This window comes from Marmota monax, unplaced genomic scaffold (genome assembly GCF_021218885.2).
Source record: "Marmota monax isolate L192 unplaced genomic scaffold, Marmota_monax_Labrador192_F-V1.1 WCK01_AAM20220418_F8-fsc00108, whole genome shotgun sequence".
In the NCBI taxonomy this organism is placed as follows: domain Eukaryota; kingdom Metazoa; phylum Chordata; class Mammalia; order Rodentia; family Sciuridae; genus Marmota; species Marmota monax.
Window position 1 is genome coordinate 2,439,264 of NW_026694593.1, and position 20,342 is coordinate 2,459,605.

The window sequence follows — 20,342 nt, forward strand, 5'->3', positions numbered from 1 at the left end:
GCCCCACGTTTGATTTGATTTTAATTAGCTTTTAAATTTAAATGACCACACATGGCCACTGGCTAGCATATTAGATAGCTTTGGGCCTGGATTAGAGTTGGTGACTGGGAGTACTCTGGATGCAAGTGTGGAGAGTCGGGAAGGGTGGGCAGAGGGAAGGGTGGGCAGAGGGAAGGGTGGGCAGAGGGAAGGGTGGGCAGAGGGAAGCTGCCTACTTGCAGCCGTGAGCATCCGGGTTGCTCTGGGTACCCTACAAGTTCCCCATGCGGGGAGTACTGTTTACTCTGTTTGCTGAGGATCCAGAGGAGGGGATGGAGTCAGGTTGGTGCTCTTGGTGACTGTGGTCCTCCAACAGGGTCACTTTTTTCTGGCCACCTCCCTAGCCAATTTGTCTGTGAGGAGTCGGTACCAAGCAGGCAAGTCAAAGAGACTGCATTTCTCTGTCCTCTTCAGGATTTGTACTTGACCATTTTCAGGCTCCTTTCAGGGTGGAGTCTGAGTGGCTGATCCCACGGAGGCCTCATGGGCTTTCCAGGGACTCAAAAAAAAAAAAAAATGTTTGTTGCAGTGATAAACAAGGGACAGAGCCAAAGTGAGGACAGACTTCTGGCAGCTGGGAGGCTGCAGGGGAAGGGCGTTTATTCAGTTCCTCAATCACACCATGTAGACAGATGTTCTCAACCCCGATGGTGCCTAAGAATCATGAAGGGCAGTTTGTTTAAAAAAAAAAATTTTTTTTTTCAGAACTCACTCCCTGATATTCGTATTTAATAAGTTAGGCATGAGCCAGGCACAGTGGCAGACACCTGTAATACTAGCAACTCAGGAGGCTGAGGCAGGAGGATCTCAAGTTCAAAACCAGCCTCAGAAACCTAGCAAGACCTGTTAATGGCAAAGCTCCTCCGGGTTCAAGCCCCAGTACCCGTCCATCAACCCATCAATCTGGGGTGGGCGCTGAGAATCAGCGTTTTACCAAGACTCCACTCATCCAACACAGACCCCAAACCTCAGGCTAGACCCAGAACAATCCTTCTGAGAAACACTGATGGAGGGCGAGCCTAGGGATACAAACAGGTGAGGGAGGGAGGGAGAGTTTGCCCTATAGGAAATTCAGAGGTCCTGACCGGACTCTGAGACACTTAGAGGTGTGCATGGCGTTCTGTGTATTTTCTTGCACCGAGGGGAACTGGAATGACCCACGCCCAGGCTTCCAGCCTGACACCTGAATGTCAGAGCTGAAGCCTGAGACCCAGCTGGCCCGGGGTCCTTCTCCTAGGCAAGGATGCTGAGGAGTCCTGGCTGCACCTGGACCTGGGATGGCTGCTGACCCTGGGAAAGCTTGCCTCTGGGCTCTGCGAGTTCCACGCCCAGGCAGGCCGGCAGGTTTCCCCTCTGCTCAGCCTCCGCTGCCTCCTCTGCCCCCCATTTCTCTCCAGCGGGCTATCTCACAGTCATTTGCTCCGGGCTTCCTGTACAATTGCTGTATTTTTGCTCTCAGTTTGTGGGCTGAGTCTGAGTGGGTGTGGGAGAGGAGCTGCATGCTTCTCCTTCTCTGCATTTTCCTTCTGAGCTGGGAGGGCTTTCACTTCCTCCCCCAATTCTCATTTCTGTCTTTTACAAGCGCTCTGTCATGAGATCCCCTTGCCCATCTCTTCAGAGCACCAGGGAAGCAGAACTGAGCACAACGACTGTCCTTACAGGGCCTTGCAGCTACCTAGGAACCAAAGGACGCCTCCAGCAGCAGCAGCAGCCTCCTGGGAAGGTGCCCTGGGGAGTGGCAGGAGTAGGAGCAGGCAGGCAGCGAGCCCTGCTCCCTTCTTGGGGAAGCTGGGAAGGCCTCTGCATCCCTCTGACTCCACCAAGAGCAGGTCTTGGCCTCCACTTCCCCTTGCTCAGTCTCTCTGCCCCAGCATCCAGTGGCTCTCAGCTTGCCCCTAACTATCCTCAGCTCTGTCTGCGGGTCCAGTTCTACATCTGGGAGTCTCGGGGATCTGCCACAGTAAAGCACAGAGCCACAGAGGAGTAAGCCTTCATCAGGTAGGCTTGACGACTTCCCATCCCAAACTCTCTGAACTTCAGTCGCCTCTTTCAAAGTTTTATGTAGATCAGTGGAGAATTAAAAAAAAAAAAAAAAAAAAAAACCTGTAGCTTCGTCAAAGTGAAGCCAGGCATGGTGACTCATGCTTGTCATCCCAGTGGCTTGAGAGGCCGAGTCAGGAGAATCAGGAGTTCAAAGCCAGCCTCAGCAACCAAGTAAGGCCCTAAGCAACTCAAGGAGACCCTGTCTCAAAATAAAAATAAAAAAAAAATAAAAAGTGCTGGGGATGTGGCTCAGTGATTAAGCATCCCTGGGTTCAATCCCTGGCCAAAAAAAGAAAAAAAAACCTGTAGCCAGGCACAGTGGTGCATGCCTGTAATCCCAGCCACAGTGAGAGGTTGAAGCAGGAGGAGTCCAAGTTCAAAGGCAGCCTCAGCTAACAAGATCCTGTCTCAAAAATATTTTGGGGATGTCGCTCAGCGGTGAAGCCCTCGGGGTGCAATACCAGCACCAAAAAAAAAAGGAGGAGGAGGAAGGGGGGAAGGGGAAGGGCAAGGGGAAGGAGAAGATGTGTAAACCCTGGTCTCTGTCAACACTGGCCTGTTAGTGCAGTAACTTTTCTCTTCTGAACTCAAAGACCACAACCATCCAGAAAGCGAAGAGAGCCACAGGCATTCCAGCCCAACTTCCACCTGTGTGGACCTTACCTTTCCTGCGGGGAGAAATCTAAAAAGTGGTTCCCCCAGGAGCTCAGGGTGGCATAAGCAGTGACAGCCAGAGCCACTGTCTCCCAGCCATCCGTTCCAAATATCTACCGGCTGCCCCTTGGTTTTCCGTTGTGTCCTCAAAGAAGCCCTCAGACCCTAAAACAACCCTCTAGAGCAGCAGGTCCTCTAGAGCGAAGCCCAGGCAGGCCGCTGGGCGCGTAGCCAGACCCATGGAAAGGCCTGGCAGCGGGGGCAGAGTGCAGTCCACAGGGGCACGAGGCCCTCACTCTCCAGTCTGAAAGGGGTATCCAGCTCAGGTCACCCCCAGAAGGTTCCAATGCCTTGCTGCCCACTCAGTTAAATTCCCAGGACGGGACAATTGGCTTGCCAGAGCTGGTGCCCCCTGAAGCGAGTGCGTGCGGCGGGAGAATCGGTGACTCAGCGCCCGTGATGTCAGACTTCACAGTCAGGGCACTGTCATCCACACGGACACCAGAGGGTTGGGGTAGAACCAGGCGGGGTGCCCCGCTCAAACACAAGGGAGAAGCGGGGTGCGGGGACATAGGATGCCCCGCTGGGGCGCCCTCGGTGGCATCTCCACTTAGAATAACCGGAGAAAATAGATGCATGGGGCTCTGGGACGCGGGAGTCAGGTCCTTGTCCTGTACCTAGACCTCAGGTAGCTACCGAGGCACAGACAGACCCGAGCGCAGCAGCACGCAGCAGGGGGCGCACCCACCCCCGCAGCGGGATCAGCCCTGCTCTGGCGACTGGTGCCCGCGGACACCTAAGGTAGCCACAAAAAAGGGGGGCGACCTCACTTCCTTTGCTCGTTCCAGTCTCCCCCCACCGCCACCCCCCGCCCGATCGTGAGCGGCCACGGCGGATCCCCCACCCGCCCGCGACCCCCGGCGCGCGGGAGCCCTTACCCAGCGCCGCGCAGTCCCCTGGAGCCAGCGCCGCCCCGGGCGCCGCAGAAAGCGCGGCCAGCAGCGCGCACAAGGCCAGCATGCTTCCTCCTCGGCCGCCGCCCGCGGTCCCAGGGAGGCAGGTGGGGGGCGGCCGGGCCGGGCCGGGCGACGCGAGGGCGAGCGGGCCCCTCCGAGCCCCTCCGCGGCCGCGCTCCGCTCCCAGCCGAGTGCCTCGGCCCCGCCGAGCGCCCAACTCAGCTCCCTCTGGCCCGGCGCGGTGTCAGGGCAGCTTCCCACTTGCACATGACTCAGAGCCGCGGACAGTCCTGGCAACGCAGGAAAACATTTGAGGAACTCGCGCTCGAGCGTCCCTTGGCCGTCCCCGGTGCAGTTACGAAAGCTGGAGCGGGTGGCGCAATCGCCCCGCGCACCGCACCGGCTCCCGGAGGGGGCGGCTTCCTGCCGCCGGCCGCACCTGAGCGGGGAGGGCAGGCACCTCGAGCCTTCCCGGGGCCCTCCCCGAGGTCTGTCGACGAGGGCAAGGGAGTTGGCCACCGCGGGCTGGGTTTTGAGTTTTGGTTTCGTGAGCTGGTGACACTGTGAAAGGCGCACCTGGGGAGCCTGGGAGAGGCGAGGGGCCTCTTACCGTTACCAGGAAGCAGCGCTGGGCCGCCCGCGCCGCCCAATGGAACCGTCTGGGGACCTCGAAAGACACCGACGTCTGAACCCGACCTCCAGAGACTGATTTGACGGGTCCGAAGTGAGACTCGGACGTTGGAAAACTCACTCGACAGAGGTCAGGTTCTCTCTGCGCTGCGGCTCCTCTTAGGCTGCTGGGGGCTGCGGGGAAGGTGTGGGTTGTGGAGTCTCACGGAGAGATTTTCCACCCAGACCTGCCACCTGCTGCGGTTGTCACTGTCGTTCAGAATCTCTGAATCTCAGTTTCTTCACCTGCCAGATGGAGATAAGAAAAGCCGGTACCCGACAGGGTGATTATGAAGATTCCAGGAGAGGACGTCTAAGCACCTGGGCCACAGGTGCTCAACGAGCTACCAGAACCTGCAGGTCCCCCATCTTGGTAGAAACTACACTTTGCTTTCAGGAGCAACCACGAGGGACCTCCTAAAGGGGCCCACCAAGTTTCCCCAGAGAGCCTGAAGCAGATAGGGTGGCCTCAGAGCGAAATTTGAAGGGGATGAAAAAATACTGAAATAAGGTTTAAGTTGAGAAGTTTCTGGGCCTGCAACTGCTTATTAGAATGAATGTGTTTTTCCACTTTGTGCTTCAGGCAGATTCTAAACCCAGATCAAGGCCCTGGGAATGACGAAGTTTGTGGCCTGATGGAACCCCCAATCCCAGAGGACCTGGCCTGGAGAGACAGGGCTTCTGAAATGCAGCCCTCAGACCCCAGGCATCTGGACCTTTCCGTGGGAAACACCCATCAGCAATGCCAGGAAGACACATGCACTGACCCCCTGAACAACTGGGGGCTGTTTGGGTGTGCTGCGTTCAGCCACACCTGCAGACAGGGAAAGAGAGGCATGTTGGAGGGTTGATATTTCCCCAGCAGCCCTCTCTTCGCTATTTAAAGAGAAATTGCCATGGAACTGGAGTGTGGTTCCCAGTGTGGTTGCTTCCTTTCCCTGCCACACCGCCAAACTCCTCTCTGCATCCCCACTGCTCTTCGTGAGGCCTGGCTCTTCATGAGGACCTTTGTTTAGGATACATGACCTCCCCTGGGGCCCTGAGCAACTTCTCGGACCTTCTTTAAGCCCTGAGTCTACACTAAGTGGAAGTTCAAATTTCTAGGGCAACATTCCAGGTTATTATGAAAAACATTGATAAGGAAGGAAAGAAAATACCTATGCAGTTCAGTCTGGCCGGCCCATTCTCAGATCTGATCCCTGATGCCAGCAGCCTTGGGGTGGGTAGCTCCCACCCATCCCTAGGAAGGACGAAAACAAAAAACAAAGACTCAGGCCACGGGAATATGGAGTTGCATAGAGCTCCAGGTGAATGGCAGGGTGGGAATGCAGGTATCTGGGCTCCAAAAACACAGAAATGAGAACCAGACGAGGCTGAAGCATCCTGAGTCCAAGATTTCAGACATGCTGCGGTGGTGATTCTGCAGCAGAAGGACCACAGGGGACTTCAGCCGTCCAAAGTGTTCCTGCAGTTACCCTCTGTCTCCCCTAGAGGGAGCAGCTCTGGGCTGACTCTCCCCAGCCAGTAAATCCTCTCACCTCTGAGCTAAAGAAATTAAGCTGCTAAGAGTTTGCCAAAGACAAAAGCCTATGGGGAGGCCTCGTAGAACGAGTAATTAAAATTGTTTCTGATACAATCTCTCGCTTTACAGAATGGAAACTGAGACCCCCAGAGATGAAGTTGTGTACTGAAGATGATGCAGTGAGAGACAGCAGACAAGACACACTGACCCGACCCTGCCACGATCGGTGTTTTCTTATTGCTGTTTGGTTGTTTTTGATTGAACCCCAGAGCACTTTGCCACCCTGTGACATTCACCTTTTTTTTATTTTTTATTTTGAAACAGGGCCTGGCAAAGTTGCTGAGGCTGGCCTCAAACTTGCAATCCTCCTGCCTCAGCCTCCCTGGTCACTGGGATTACAGATGCGCACCCCATGCCCAGCTGCGTGGTCTGTTTTTTAAAAATATTTCCAGTTGTAGATAGACACAATACCTTTATTTTATTTACTTATGTTTATGTGGTGCTGAGGATGGAACCCAGGGCCTCACATAGGCTAGGAAGGACTCCACCACTGAGCCCCAGCCACAGCCCCTACATGGTCCATTTTTGGTTCCCTCCGTCCACCACCCTCCAGAAGTCTGGGCTGTGCAGTGAGGCCATTCTTTACAGGAGTTTAAAACAGCACACTTTGTTCTTTTCTTCTCCTCCTCCTCCTCCTCCTCCTCCTTCTTCTTCTTCTTCCTGCTGGAAATTGAACCCAGGGGCACTAACCACTTAGCCACATTGCCAGTCCCCCACCCCGCCTTTTTTTTTGGTATTTTATTTAGAAACAGGGTCTCACTGAGTTGCTTAGGGCCTTGCTAAGTCACTGAGGCTGGGTTTAAACTCACGATCCTCCTGCCTCGGCCTCCTGAGCTGCTAGGATTACAGTGTGTGCCACCGCCCAACTGACCTGTTTGTTCGTAACTCACCTTAGGGTCAGGGATAATTATGGGTTCAGAGGGGTGGGGTTGGACCAATGTACAGACCTCTCCCTTGGCCTCTGGCGTTGGAGTCAGCTCCCGGGCTCCTGTTTCATTAATAATTAAGGAAGAACTTCTCTGAAACTTCCCCTACCCCCTTCTTATCAGCCTGGGAGGAGGTGTGTGGGCAGATAGAGGTAGGACTTCTGAGGGCCCCACCTCTCTGATCAATAGGACTCTGTGTCTCTGACCACTTGTGCTTCTAGCCTCAGGCCCCAGCCAGGGACCAGCTCTCCAACTGCCTGGGGAGCCCTCACTTCACAGTGGGGGATGAGCATCCCCAGTTCTGGCAAAACGATGCTCAGGCTCAGCCCATGGCTCACCCATCTGCAGCTGAGGTCAGTACATTTTCTGATCTGCTTTGCACTGCAGCAGCACAGGTGAGTTTGTCCCATGGAAGAGATTTTTTTTTTTGCACCATTCTCAGAAAGGGGTCATAAGAGCCTCTTGCCCTTTTTGTTTATAGAATGCTATGATTTTGCTAAGAAGCATCATGATTAAAATTAAATGAGGGCTGGGGTTGTGGCTCAGTGGTAGAGCGCTCGCTTAGTATGTGTGAGGCCCTGGGTTCGATCCTCAGCACCACATAAAAATAAATAGATAAAATAAAGGTATCGTGTCCAACTACAACTAAAAAATATAAATATTAAAAAAAATTAAATGAGATTGCCGCATGATCCAGAGTTCCACTTCTGGGTAAATACACAAAAAAATTGGAAGCAGAGACTCAAACATACTCGTACACACATATTCATAGCCACATTATTCAAGAGCTGGGGCTGTAGCTTAATGATAAAACACTGGCCCAGCACCCCCTGAAAAAGAGTGATACATTGTAGCAGCATTATTCAAAGTCATGAAAATGTTGGGAAGAAAAAAATAAGTGTCTCTCAACAGATGATTGGACAAACAAAATAAAAGATGTGAACAAAATGGAACATTATTCAGCCCTAAAAAGGAAGGAAACTCTGAACCCTGCTACAAGACTGAATCTTTTTTGGTATTGGAGATTTAACCCAGGGGCATGTTGCCACTGAGTTATGTCCCCAGCAGCCCCCCCACACACACACACACAGGTCTCTCTCTAAGTTGCTTAGAGCCTCATTAAATTGCTGAGGCTAGCCTTGAACCTACAATCCTCCTGTCTCAGCCTCCCAAATTGCTGGGATTACAGGTATGCACCAACTCACCCGACAAGAAGAATGAATCCTGAAGACATTATGCTAAGTGAAAAGGGGAGAAATACTACATGACTTCACTTATGTAAGGTCCCTAAATAGTGCAAGTTTTAGGAACAGAGAGTAGAATGGCACAGGGCACAGTGATGCATGGGAGTGGCTCGGGAGGCTGAGGCAGAGGATTGCAAGTTCAAAATCAGCCTCAGCAATTTGGCAGGACCCTAAGCAACTTGGTGAGACCCTACTCAAAATAAAAAGGACTAGGGAAGTGGCTCAGTGGTTGAGTGCCACTGGGTTTAATTCCTTACAAAAAAAGAAAATGAAGAAAGTAGAAGAGCAATTACCAGGGATGAGGAGGAGGAAAGAATGGGACGTTACTGTTCCGTGGGTGGAGAGTTCCTGTCTTACAAGGTGCGTGGTGGTGATGGTTGCGGAATAATGGGAATGTGCTTCAGGCCACTAACTGTACCCTTAAAAATGGTTAAAATGATAAATCTCATCTTTTGTATTTTTTGCCATTTAAAAAAAAACTCACAATTAAAAGATTCGTTTAACTAGGAACTTGAAACCCTATATATACAAGGTAGATGCACAGTTGGGTGGGTGGGGAAGGGAAATAATTCGTGTCACTTAAGGATATAGCAGGAGACCCCTTTAAAAGCCTGATACACAATGTAACCCTATGTGCAGAAACTCTGCAACCAGACTCCCTGGGTTCGAATCCCAGTTCTATCACTTACCAGCTGCTGCCCTTGGATAAGTTACTAACTTCTTGGTGTCTCAATGTCTCCGTCTGTAAATTAGGGAAAATCAAGGTATTCTCATAGGATTTGTATAAGGATTAAATTAGTCAACCGGTCATGGGGGTACACACCTGTAACCCCCCCTACTTGGGAGGCCGACACAGGCAGAATGCAAGTTCAAGCTCAGCTTGGGCAATATGACAAAACCCTCTCGCCGCCAGGCGTGGAGGCGCACACCTGCAGTGCCAGCAGCTCAGAGCCAGCCTCGGGTACGGTGTGGGGTCAGTAGGAGAGCACTCGCTCAGCCTGCAGGAGACACTGGGCTCAATCCCAGCACCACATAAAAAAAAATGAATAAACAAAGCCAGCCTCGGCAAAAGCAAGGCACTGAGCAACTCAGTGAGACCCCCATCTCCAAATAAAATACAAAATAGGGCTGGGGATGTGGCTCAGTGGTGAGTGCTCCTAAGTCCAGGCCCTAGTACCCCCCTCAAGAAAACCCCTCTTGCTAAATTGTTTAGTGCCTCCCTAAGTTGCTGAGGCTAGCCTCAAACTTGCGATCTTCCTGCCTCAGTCTCCCACGTAGCTGGGATTATAGGTGTGCGCCTCCATATCTGGCCTGAATATGTTTTTAGAATTACAGCTCATAGCCAGGCACACGCCTGTAATCCCAGCAACTTGGGAGGCTGAGGCAGGAGAATCACAAGTTCAAAGCCAGCCTCAGCAAATTAGCGAGTTCATAAGCAATTTAAACAAGATCCTGCCCCCAAATAAAAAAGGCTGGGGATGTGGCTCAGTGGTTAAGCACCCCTGGATTCAATCCCCCGTACCAAAAATGAATAAATTACAGCTCATTTTATCACCTATAAAATAGACAGGTTGAAATATAATTTGGTGGTGGTGCACACCTGTGATCCCAGTGACTTGGGAGGCTGAGGCAGGAAGATTGCAAGTTCCAGGCCAGCCTCAGCAATTTAGTGAAGCCCTAAGCAACTTAGCAAAATTCTTTCTCAAAATAAGATATAAAAAGGGCCGGATGTCATTCAGCTGTCAGCCCCATCCCCACCCAGAGACCCCTCCCCATCCCCCGTTTAATCTCCAGTACCAAAAAAAAAAAACCAAAAAAAAATGTAATTTGGTCACTAGATGCTCTTTGAGCCTCCTGCTAAGAAGCCCCTTGGGTTAGTTAGTGCTTGGGTCTACAGAACCATTTACCCACAGACCTGTTTGGGATTTTTTTTTGGTTTTTGTTTTGTTTTTTGTTTCGTTTGGTTTGGTAGCAGGGATGGAACCCTTGGATATTCAACCACTGAACGCCATACCCAACCCTTTTTTGTATTTTATTTAGAGACCGAGTCTCTCTGAGTTGCTTAGGGCTTCGCTAAATTGCTGAGGCTGGCTTTGGACTTTCGATCCTCCTGCCTCAGCCTCCCGAGACCTAACTATTGATTCAGGTTTGCTTCTGCTGACAGCAGGCATGTCATGTCAGAGCTGAGGCTTCAGCAATCACTCCTCTGCCAATTCACTTTTCCTGGAAGATAGTCTAAACTTGGATTTCACAAGTACCCATGAATTGTTTGCTCTTGTGCTTCCCAGCAGAGACTGCTCTGGATTTTTGTAGAAAAAGGGTTGAGTGATAATCACTCTCTATATTGCTGATCACATACTCCATTTGTATATATTATAAGCGGACTCTTGCATATGTGCAGCTTTTTATGTGTAATCAGACAACATAAACCCAGCTCTGCTATTGACAGCTGGGACCCTGGGACAATTATTATCTGTCTGAACTTCATTTTCCTTATTTATAAACTAGAAATAGTAAACCCAGTGTAGCAGTGCACGCCTGTAATCCCAGGTCCTCAGGAGGCTGAGACAGGAGGTTGGCAAATTCGAGGCCAGACTGGGCAATTTAGCGAGATCCTGTTCAGAATAAATAAAAAAATAAAAAAGGCTGGGGATGTAGCTCAGTGGTCGAGTGCCCCTGGGTTCAGTCCCCATTAAGTGCCGGTGCAGTGGGGGTGACAGATAATAACAAGTGTTGGAGAGGATATGGAGAAACTAGAACTCTCATCTGCTGCTGGTAGGAGTGAATATGAAATGACATAGTCATTTTGAAAAACAGTCTGGCAGTTCCTCACACTGATTAAACATAGAGTTACTGTATGATCCAGCAATTCCACTCTAAGGTATGTATCCGAGAGAAATGAAAACATACGTCCACACAAAAACTCATACATGATGTCTTCAGCAACATCATTCACAACAGTCAAAAGATAGAAAACCAAATGTCCATCAGCGTGAGTGGATAAATAAAAACGGGGTATATCCATACAAGGAGATATTATTTGGCCAAGACATTTGGCTATGAGTGAACCTTGAAAACATTATTATCAATGAAGGAAGTCACCTCAAAAATGTATCATGTATATGACTCCATTCATATGAAAGTCCAGAGTAGGGGAATCGTGGGGTCAGAAGGTAGACCAGTGGTCCTGGGGCTAAAGGGAGAGTTAGTGATGGCTGAAAGTTAGAGGGTTGATTTTCAAGGTAACGGAAAAGTTCTAGAATTGGTAATGGTTATACTTTCCTATGAGTACACTAGAAACTCAGATGTATGCTTTAAATAAGTGAATTATATATTAAACTTGTATATTATGTGAAATATTTCTCAATAAAACAGTTTAAAAAGAGTAAATAGGGGACAGAGGTTGTAGCTCAGTGGTGGAGCACTTGCTTAGCATTTGAGGCACTGGGTTCAATCCTTAGCACCACATAAAAAAAACATAAAAACAAAATAAAGAAATGTTGTCCATCTACAGCTACAATTTTTTTTAATAATTCTTTTTGGAAAAGAATAAATAGGAACCTGGCACAGTGGTACACGCCTATAATCCCAGGGATTTGGGAGGCTGAGGCAGGAGGACTACAAATTCAAAGCCAGCCTCAGGAATTTAGAGAGGCCCTAGGTAACTTACGAGATAACCTGTCTCCAAAAAAAAAAAGAAAAAAAAATATATATATATATTTATATATCCAAAATTTTTAAAAATCATAGAAGGGGAGAAAAAAAATTAAGTTTGTTTTTTTGGTGTGTGTGTGTGTGTGTGTGCATGTGTTAGGGATTAAACCCAAGGATGCTCTACCACTGAGCTACATTCCCAGTCCATTAATTAATTAATTAATGTACTGGAGGTGAGGAGTTGAAGATTTTAGCCCAGAGGTGATTTACCACTAGCTACGCCTCAGTGTTTTTTTTTCTCAGCCCTTTTTATTCTTTATTTTGAGACAAGATCTCACTAAGTTGCTGAGGCTGGCCTCAAATTTGCAATCCTTCTGCCTCAGCCTCCCAAGTTGCCAGGATTCAAAGTGTACACCATCACATCTGGCTCTTCAAATTAATCTTGTTAAGAAGAATATCATAATTTCCATAAAACAGATAAGCCTAATTGTGTGTGTGCATGTGCATGTGCACTAGGATCCCACACAGGGCCTGTGGATGCTTAGGAAGCACTCTCCTGCTGAGCTACATCCCCAGGCCTGACAAGTGTAACGTTCATAAGTCAGAAGTATAGTCCAGCCAGGTGGGGTGGTGCACACCTGTAATCCCAGCAGCTTGGGAGGCTGAGGCAGGAGGATGGCAAGTTCAAAGTCAGCCTCAGCAAGTAAATGAGGCTCTAAGCAACTCAGCCAGACCCTGTCTCTAAATGAAAAACAAAAAGGGTTGGGAATGTGGTTCAGTGTTGTTACGCACCCCTGAGTTCAATCCCCAGTCCACCCCCTAACCAAGAAAAAAAGAGAGAGAAAGAAAGAAATATGATCAAGAAAACAAAAACTACTTCAGGTCTTTCAAACTGAGGGAGTGTAACACAGTGGTGTTACAGTTACTACAGTCTGTGGTTTCAGTTACCTACAATCGACCTCAGTTCAAAAATATTAAAGTGAAATTCCAAGTTTAAATAATTCATAAATTGTTGGGTTTTGTTTGGTTTTTGTGTGTGTGGTGCTGAGAATTGAACCCAGGGCCTTATGCGTGCGAGGCAAGCACTTTACCAAAGAGCTATGTCCTCAGTTCATAAATTTGGAATGGCGTTCTGTTTTGAACAGCGTAATGAAACCTCTAGCCATCCGAGCCATCCCGCCCTGGTGTGAATCACCCCTCTGGGTCGTGTGTACCGGGTGTTTAATCTCCTGCTAGTGTTTGTGCTCCACTCAAGAGTAAGGTCACAGTGCTTACCTCATTCAGCTCATTACACGAGCGTGCTACTACCATCTCACATCATCACAAGAAAAGGGCAGGTTCAGCACAATAAGATATTTGAAAGAGAGACCTCATTCACACAAACTTATCATATATTGTTATGATTGTACTATTTTATTATTAATTATTATTGGTCTCTTACCAAGCCTAATTTCTAAATTAAACTGTGGCACCTAACCACTGAGCCACATTCCCAGTTCTTTTTTTGTTTTTGTATTTTATTTAGAGACAGGGTCTCACTGAGTTGCCCAGGGCCTCGCTAAGTTGCTGAGGCTGGCTTTGAACTCGCGATCCTCTTGCCTCAGCCTCCTGAGCTGCTGAGATCATGGGAACGTGCCACTGGCCGCGTATCATCATACCTATCTTGGTAGAGGGGAAAGCGTAGTTATCTACAGGGTTCAGTAGGACTTGTGGTTTCTTAGAACACATCCCGCGGTGGTAAGGACCGACTGCTGTAAAAGGACCAAGTTACAAAGATGTTGGAAGGGTTCCAACAGAAGAGGGTAGGGCACGGGGTGCACACCTGTGACCCAGGCAACTTGGGAGGCTGAGGCAGGAGGATCACAAGTTCAAGGCCAGCCTGGGCAACTTTAGACTCTGTCTCAGGAAAATGATGGGACTCAAAGCTCATCTGCATCAGGAAGGTCACGGGGACCTGCACGGCTGCTGCACTTACCTGAGACCTGCTGTGGGCACCGCCTTGCAGGGAACCAGGAGCAAGCGCTCCCAGGGCCCAAAGCCACCCATCACCATGCTACCTCCACATCCAGAGTCCACGCACGCCTGGAAATCCCAGAGGCTCAGGAGGCCGAGGCAGGAGAATGACAAATTCAAAGCCAACCTCAGCCACCTCGTAAGGCTCTGAGAAGCTTGGCAAAGCCCTATCTCAAAAAAGGTCTGGCAGGACTGGGGTTGTGGCTCAGTGGCAGGGCGCTCGCCCAGCACGTGTGAGGCACTGGGTTCGCTCCTCAGCACCGCATTGAAAAAGAATAATAATAATAAATAAAATAAAGGTATTTTGTTCTATAACTAAAAAAATAAAATAAACAAATAAATTAAAGGGCTGGGGATGTGACTCAGTGGTTAAGCACACCAGGGTTCAGTCCCCAGTAAAAAGAAGAAGAAAAAGGAGGAGGAGGAGGAACCAGCTAGAAAGAAACCTGGGAAAAACAGTTTGCAGACTCCCAGCTCCTGCAACACCCAGCGAGGAAGGGGACACAGTGGTCAGTTCTGCACGCTGACCTGAGTGGGCTTCGGGGTGCTCAGATATTTAATCGGGCATTATTCTGGGCATGTCTCTCCAGGGGGCAGGAGTTGGATCAGAGCAGCATTTAAGTCAGTAGGCTAAGTAAAGCAGATTGTCCTCCTCCGTGAGGGTGCATCCCGTCCAATCAATGGGAGACCTAAGCAGTACAAAAGCTGACCCTCTTCCATATAAGAAAGAGTCCCTCCTGCCTGGCTGCCTTTGAACTGAGACACTGACTCCTCCTGGCTGCGACTTGGAGTGGACACATCAGCTCTTCCTGGGTTTGGGCCCTGGGGCCTGCAGACTGGAACCACACCACAGTCCTCCTGGGCCAGGCTTTGGACATCAGTTCTTGTGGGTCTCCAGTTTGCTGTTTCTTAACATTATGGGGGGTGGGGGCTGGGGGGGTGGCTCAGCAGTAGAGCGTTTGCCTAGCCCAGGCGAAGCCCTGGGTTCAATCCTCAGCACCACATAAAAATAAACAAATAAAATAAATGTATTAAAAAAAAGATCATGAGGTTTGTCAACCTCCATAATTGGATAAACCAATTCCTTGTCATTTTATTTGTAAATTCTATTCTGCTGGGTACAATGGTGCACTTCTGCAATCCCAGCTCCTTGGGAGGCTAAAGCAGGAGGATCACAAATTTAAAACCAACCTCTATGATTTAATGAGAGCCTGTCTCAAAATAAAAAGGGCAAATAATGTAAACCCAGTGGCTTGGGAGGCTGAGATAGGAGGATCTCAAGTTCAAAGACAGCCTCAGCAAATTTGTAAGGCTCTAAGAAATTTAGTGAGACTCTGTCTATAAATAAAATATTGTAAAAGGGTCTGGAAGTGTTGCCCAGTGATTAAGCACCTCTGGGTTCAATCCCTGGAACAACAACAAAAAAATAAATAAATAAATAAATAAAGGAAAGCAAAATGGGACCAGGGCTAGGAACAATGACACAGGCCTGTAATCCAACAACTCAGGAGGCTGAGGCAGGAGGATTGCAAGTTCAAGGCCAGCCTCAGCAACTTTATGAGACCCTTAGCACCTTAGTGAGAGTCTGTCTCAAAATAAAAACTTAAAAGGACTGAGGATGTAGCTCAGTGGAAGAGTGCTTCTATCTATGTTAAATCCCCAGAGTGATCCTGCGCGCACACACACACACACACACATAAACCACACACACATTAGAAATTGGGACCTGAGGCTGCAGTTCAGTAGTACAGCATGTACTTAGCATGTGTAAGGCCCTGAGTTTCAGCCCCAACATGCATGTGTATACACACACGCACGCATACACACACACACACCAAAAAAAAAAAAGAATTGAACCCCTAACATATAATAAACTTTCCAAAAGACTCACATAGCTAGCCTTAGTTGCTATCTCCCTCCCCCAAACCCACGGGCTCTAGAGTTCGGTACGGTCTTTGAGACACTTGGACACTCACATTCCAGCCTCAGGATGACTCTTCTTCTCTTTCCCACAAGATCATTCCAGATATATAGCCAAGGAAGTTTTGATATTTCCAGATAGAGCCCAAGAGCCAGGAACCCACCTAGGTTTAGGTAGCACTGACTTAGCCAACTCAAAGGCGCGGAATCCTTAAGTGCACAGGGAAAGTGAGAAGGCCCCGACTGACCCCACAGACCCCTGCAAGACTCATGAATGGGCAGCTCCGAGGACCTCTGGAACTGAATGTGTGTGTGTGTGCGTGACTGTGTGTGCATGAGTGTGTGTGTGTGTGCATGCGCATGTGTGTGTGCGTGAGTGTGCACACTCAGCTTCCAGGGTGCCGATTGCTGTGGGAGCTAACTTCCCTTGCTCCTCTACCCCCCCCCACCTGGCCCTGTGTGCTGGGGGATACCCCCCTCTGACCTCTGGCCCACACGGAGCCAAGGGAACCGGGGGCAGGAGACAGTTGAGAGCAGAGAGTTCACTCCCCTGGTTTCTCTTGGGGGTCACTCAGGCTCCCCTCCCCCACCCCATGTCTCCCAACCAAAGGTCACAGCTCCCCGATACTTTGCAAGTGGCCACGTTGCAGACAAATCCTCCTGAAATCATCCTAATTTGAGTGAACCGTATGTTTACTGTTGGGACCTAACTGTGTCATCCCCTCTCACAAACGATCAGACAGAGGGGCTGGGACGTGACTCAGTGGTGGAGCACTGGCCTTGTGTGTTCAAGTCCCGAGTTCAATCCCCCCAAAATCATAAATGATCAGACAGTCGGTGATCTGAATAGCTGCCTGAACAAACCCTCAAGCACCAAAAATAGAACAAACAAACAAAAGCAGAATGGAAAGCATTTGCAGGAACAAATTCTACATAGGACCAAAAAAAAACAAAAACTACCATCATATCCTCAGTTACACTAAAAGATACTACACTCATGAAACAAAAATGGGATTCAACTTTATTTATTTATTTAATGGCACCAGGGATTGAGCCCAGGGGTGTGTAACCGCTGAGCCACATCCCCAGCCATTTTCTTTCTTTTTCTTTTTTTTTTTTTTTTTGGTAAAAAACAAAATCTATGAATCAGTCTCCCACTGAAAAGGCAAACCCAGAAAGTTCTGAAATGGCTTAGAGGCACCAGCCCAGCCTCTGGCTTCAGAACCAGCTGTCGACAGAGGGTCAGGACGGCAGGGCTCAGGCCAGAGTCCCACAGGGGCACAGGGAAGGCATGGACAGTGCTTCCTGCAGGGCCTGGAGCCCAGTCTGTGCAGGGCGGAGGGTGCTGCTGAAGGGCAGTCCGGAAGGCAGGACCCCCATCACCTGTGGAGGGACTCTGAGGCCTTGGGGCATACACAGGGTTGAGGAGGGGAAAGGGCAGCACTCAGGAAGGGCAGTGAGTCTGGCTGGTCTTTCTGGCCGTGCACCAGGGGTGTGCTTTCCCTCAACGCACTCAACCTGCTGTCTCCACCGCCAGACTCCTCCCGGCTGTGCCCTGGGGTCCTGCCCGCCCTCGGCTCAGGCCCTCTGGTCATGAGATAACTCTGTGTGCCGGCCAGAGAGAAGCAGGAAGCCATCCTGGCAGCAAGGCCCTCAACAAATGCCTGCTTTATTAGAAACCCACGTGCACACCCCCATGAAGCCCGGGGTGCCTGGCTCCCAGGCCCTTCCCCACCCCACACAAGGAGCAGCCAGGACAGCCCACAGGACGCCTGGCCCCCAGGGGCACTGCTTGCCTCTGGCACTAGCTGGGAACCTGGGGCCTGTCTGGGTCCTCCTGCTGACCAGGGCCCAGGCATAGCTGGCCCACAGATGGTCGCCTGGAGGTCCTGGCTCAGGAGGAGGAGACGGGGTAGCCACGGTGGTTGTGCCAGGCCTCGCCGACAGTCAGCGTCAGGGACAGGCTGGGCTGCGCTCCACCGCCTCCTCCAGGCAGGGCCGCAGGGGTCGGGCTTTGAAGAAGTCTGAGACATACTGGACCGGACCGCCAAGAACAGCATACAGTACGTCCCGAAGGAGGAGTGACCAGAGTAGGAAGAGAGCCTGGCCTCGGTGACGTGGGCAGGGCTCCCTGCACACCCTCTCCAGCTGCACACAGACCGAGCAGTTGACCCGGCTCCAGTCTGGGTCGCAGACGGCCAAGAAGTTGGGGCGCAGACGACCGATCATGTACTTGGCCAGGTCTGTCAAGGACTGGCTCACGGCCGCCCCAAACAAGAAGGTGCCCAGCACCTTGTAGAGGGCAGCCACATAGTTGTTGAAGTCAGAACGGGAACAGAGGCGATCAGTGTATATCAGGTAGGCTTCCCCAGCTGAGACCGGGATGACAGTGGCTGTGATGGTGGCCCCGGCCATAAGCCCATGGGTGATGGTGTCCGGGCAGTAGGGGTAGTAGGTACACCTCGCTTATATGGGGTGTTCACCAGGGTCAGGATGGCGAAGGGCAGAGAGGCTCCACTCCATGTCGCACCCGTCCGGGCCGTGCCCGCGACGTCCCAGGGCCACAGGGTCACCCCCAGCCCTTTTTTATTTTTTATTTTGAGACAGGGTTTCCCTGACTTGCTTAGGGCCTCACTAAGTTGCTGAGGCTGGCCTTGAACTTGCAATCCTCCTGCCTCAGCCTCCTGGGGCCACTGGGATTACACACAGGTGCCACCACCGTGTGGATTTATGATTATTTTGAGACGGGGACTCATTAAGCTTTGGAGGCTGGCCTTGAGCTTGCCATCCACCTGCCTCAGGACACACACACACACACACACACAGTCCCCACAGATGGGATGCAAGCCGGGGACACCATGCCTGGCTACACTGTCAGCTTTAAAGGGTGGAATTTCTCCTCTACAGCGAGCCTGTTGCTAAAGCTCTCTAGACAGAAGGCCCTGGAGCGCCTGTGGAGGACGGGGCTTTCCCTTTAGGACATCCGAGCCCCAGCACCAGTCAGAGGTGGAGGGAAGCCCCTCCTGCCCTGCTTTGCAGCAGCCACGCACTCTGCTCCCTCCCGATGCTTCCGTCCTTCTGCCCTGGGCACTGCACACTCCAGATCTACCCCCCACCAGCCTGCCCCCTGTACACCAGCTGCCTGCCATGGCTCCCCTGTGCCCGGAAGTGTTGCTTCCCCCTGGTCTCACAACTGCAGACCACCATGAAAAAAAAAAAAGTGGCAATTTTTGTAACCTAGAATTTCTATTTATACCCAACCAAAATATAAATCAAATGTGACAAATGTGAGGATAGAATAAGAGAATAAGGCCTCTCTTCTCCTTCTTCCTCCTCCTCCTCCTCCTCCTCCTCCTCCTCCTCTTCTTCTTCTTCTGGGGGGCAGGGCGTTCTACCACTGAGCGACACCCCCATTCCTTTGTATTTGTTATTTTGAGACAGGGTCTCAGTAGGTTGCTGAAAATCTCCCTAAATTGACGAGACTAGCCTTGAACTTGTGATCCTCTTTCCTCGGTTTGTGGAATCACTGGGATTATAAATGTGCAACAGCATGCCTGATTTCCAACCTAAAATTCTATACCCAGCCAAAATATGAATCAAGCACAAGGGTAGAATAAGACATTTTAAATAAAACTCTGAGGCCAATCGTGGTGGCACACACCTATAATCCCAGCAGCTCAGGAGGCTGAGGCAGAGGATCGAGAGTTCAAAGCCAGCCTCAGCAACTTAGCGAGACCCTGTCTCTAAACAAAATATTTTAGAAAGGGCTAGGGATGTGGCTCAGTGGTTAAGCACCTCCAGGTTCAATGCCCCATACAAAAAAAAAATAAATAAAATAATAAACCTCTGAGAGTTTGACACTCCATACAAAGTTTAGGTCAATAACAGAACAGGCCTTAGGATTTGCAGGAGGGCAAAGAGGCTCGAAGGGTCACCTGAGCTAGAGGAGCTGGCCTGTGCAGTCGGGAAGAGCAGGCCTGGGCCACGCGTGCACATGTCTGTGGCTGCACACACCCTCCGTGGAATACCAATCATTTCCTCATTGCTCTCAAACCCAGGCTTCTTCTCTAGACAGGCTTAGCTGTGGTTATGAGCTGCCAGGCTCCCAGGGACTTTCCAGGGCCTTCCCTTCCCCTCTGCACTCCCACATCCTCTGCCCTCGGGTTCCCAAGCTAAACAATCAGGATGGACGAGGCCACCTCTAGGTACCACACCCATCCTCTCCGGGGAGCCGCAAGACTCACCAGGGGTGAACGGGAGGGGAGGGGAGTAGCGGGGAGGAAATCTAGATGAGTTGAACAACCTGAGAAATGAATGAACTGGAAATTAGCACTATTGTTGTCTTTGAGTCATAGAAAGGGCAGTGTGACCCCGAAGCCATTGAGATGGAGTGGGCCCAGTGTGGTGGCAATTCAGGAGGCTAGGACAGTAAGATCACAAGTGCATGGCCAGGCTCAGCAATTTACCAAGAACCCGTCTCAAAATAAAAAATGAAAAGGTCTGGGATGTTGGGTGCCGGGGAGCACTTGCCTGTAATCCCAGTGCTCGGGAGGCTAAGGCAGGAGGATTGCAAGTTCAAAGCCAGCCTCAGCAACTTAGTGAGGCTCTGAGCAACTCAGGGAGACCCTATCTCCAAATAACA

General features: G+C 50.4%; 1 protein-coding gene, 1 long non-coding RNA gene and 1 pseudogene across 5 annotated transcripts in view; 1 reads left to right on the forward strand and 2 right to left on the reverse strand.

Annotated features, from left to right (window-relative positions):
• Il6r (interleukin 6 receptor) overlaps positions 1-3,871 on the reverse strand; it is a 45,738-nt gene extending 41,867 nt beyond the window's left edge. Inside the window, exon 1 of the mRNA XM_046421952.2 lies at positions 3,675-3,871. Coding sequence (XP_046277908.1) covers positions 3,675-3,756 — 82 coding nt within the window. The 5' untranslated portion in view covers positions 3,757-3,871. The remainder of the gene's footprint in view (positions 1-3,674) is intronic.
• Positions 3,872-4,095: 224 nt separating this feature from the next.
• On the forward strand, positions 4,096-6,162 carry LOC124077506 (uncharacterized). 4 transcript variants are annotated; one of them, XR_009224654.1, is made up of 3 exons: positions 4,096-4,452; positions 4,615-4,734; positions 6,013-6,162. It is a non-coding gene; the product is annotated as an uncharacterized LOC124077506 (long non-coding RNA). The 4 variants fall into 4 exon arrangements; XR_006846625.2 differs by having other exon boundaries at positions 4,111-4,452; positions 4,615-4,721; XR_009224655.1 differs by having other exon boundaries at positions 4,162-4,452; positions 4,615-5,668.
• An 11,285-nt stretch (positions 6,163-17,447) lies between these two features.
• Positions 17,448-18,169, reverse strand: LOC124077238 (phospholipid phosphatase 2-like; annotated as a pseudogene).
• Positions 18,170-20,342: the final 2,173 nt, after the last annotated feature.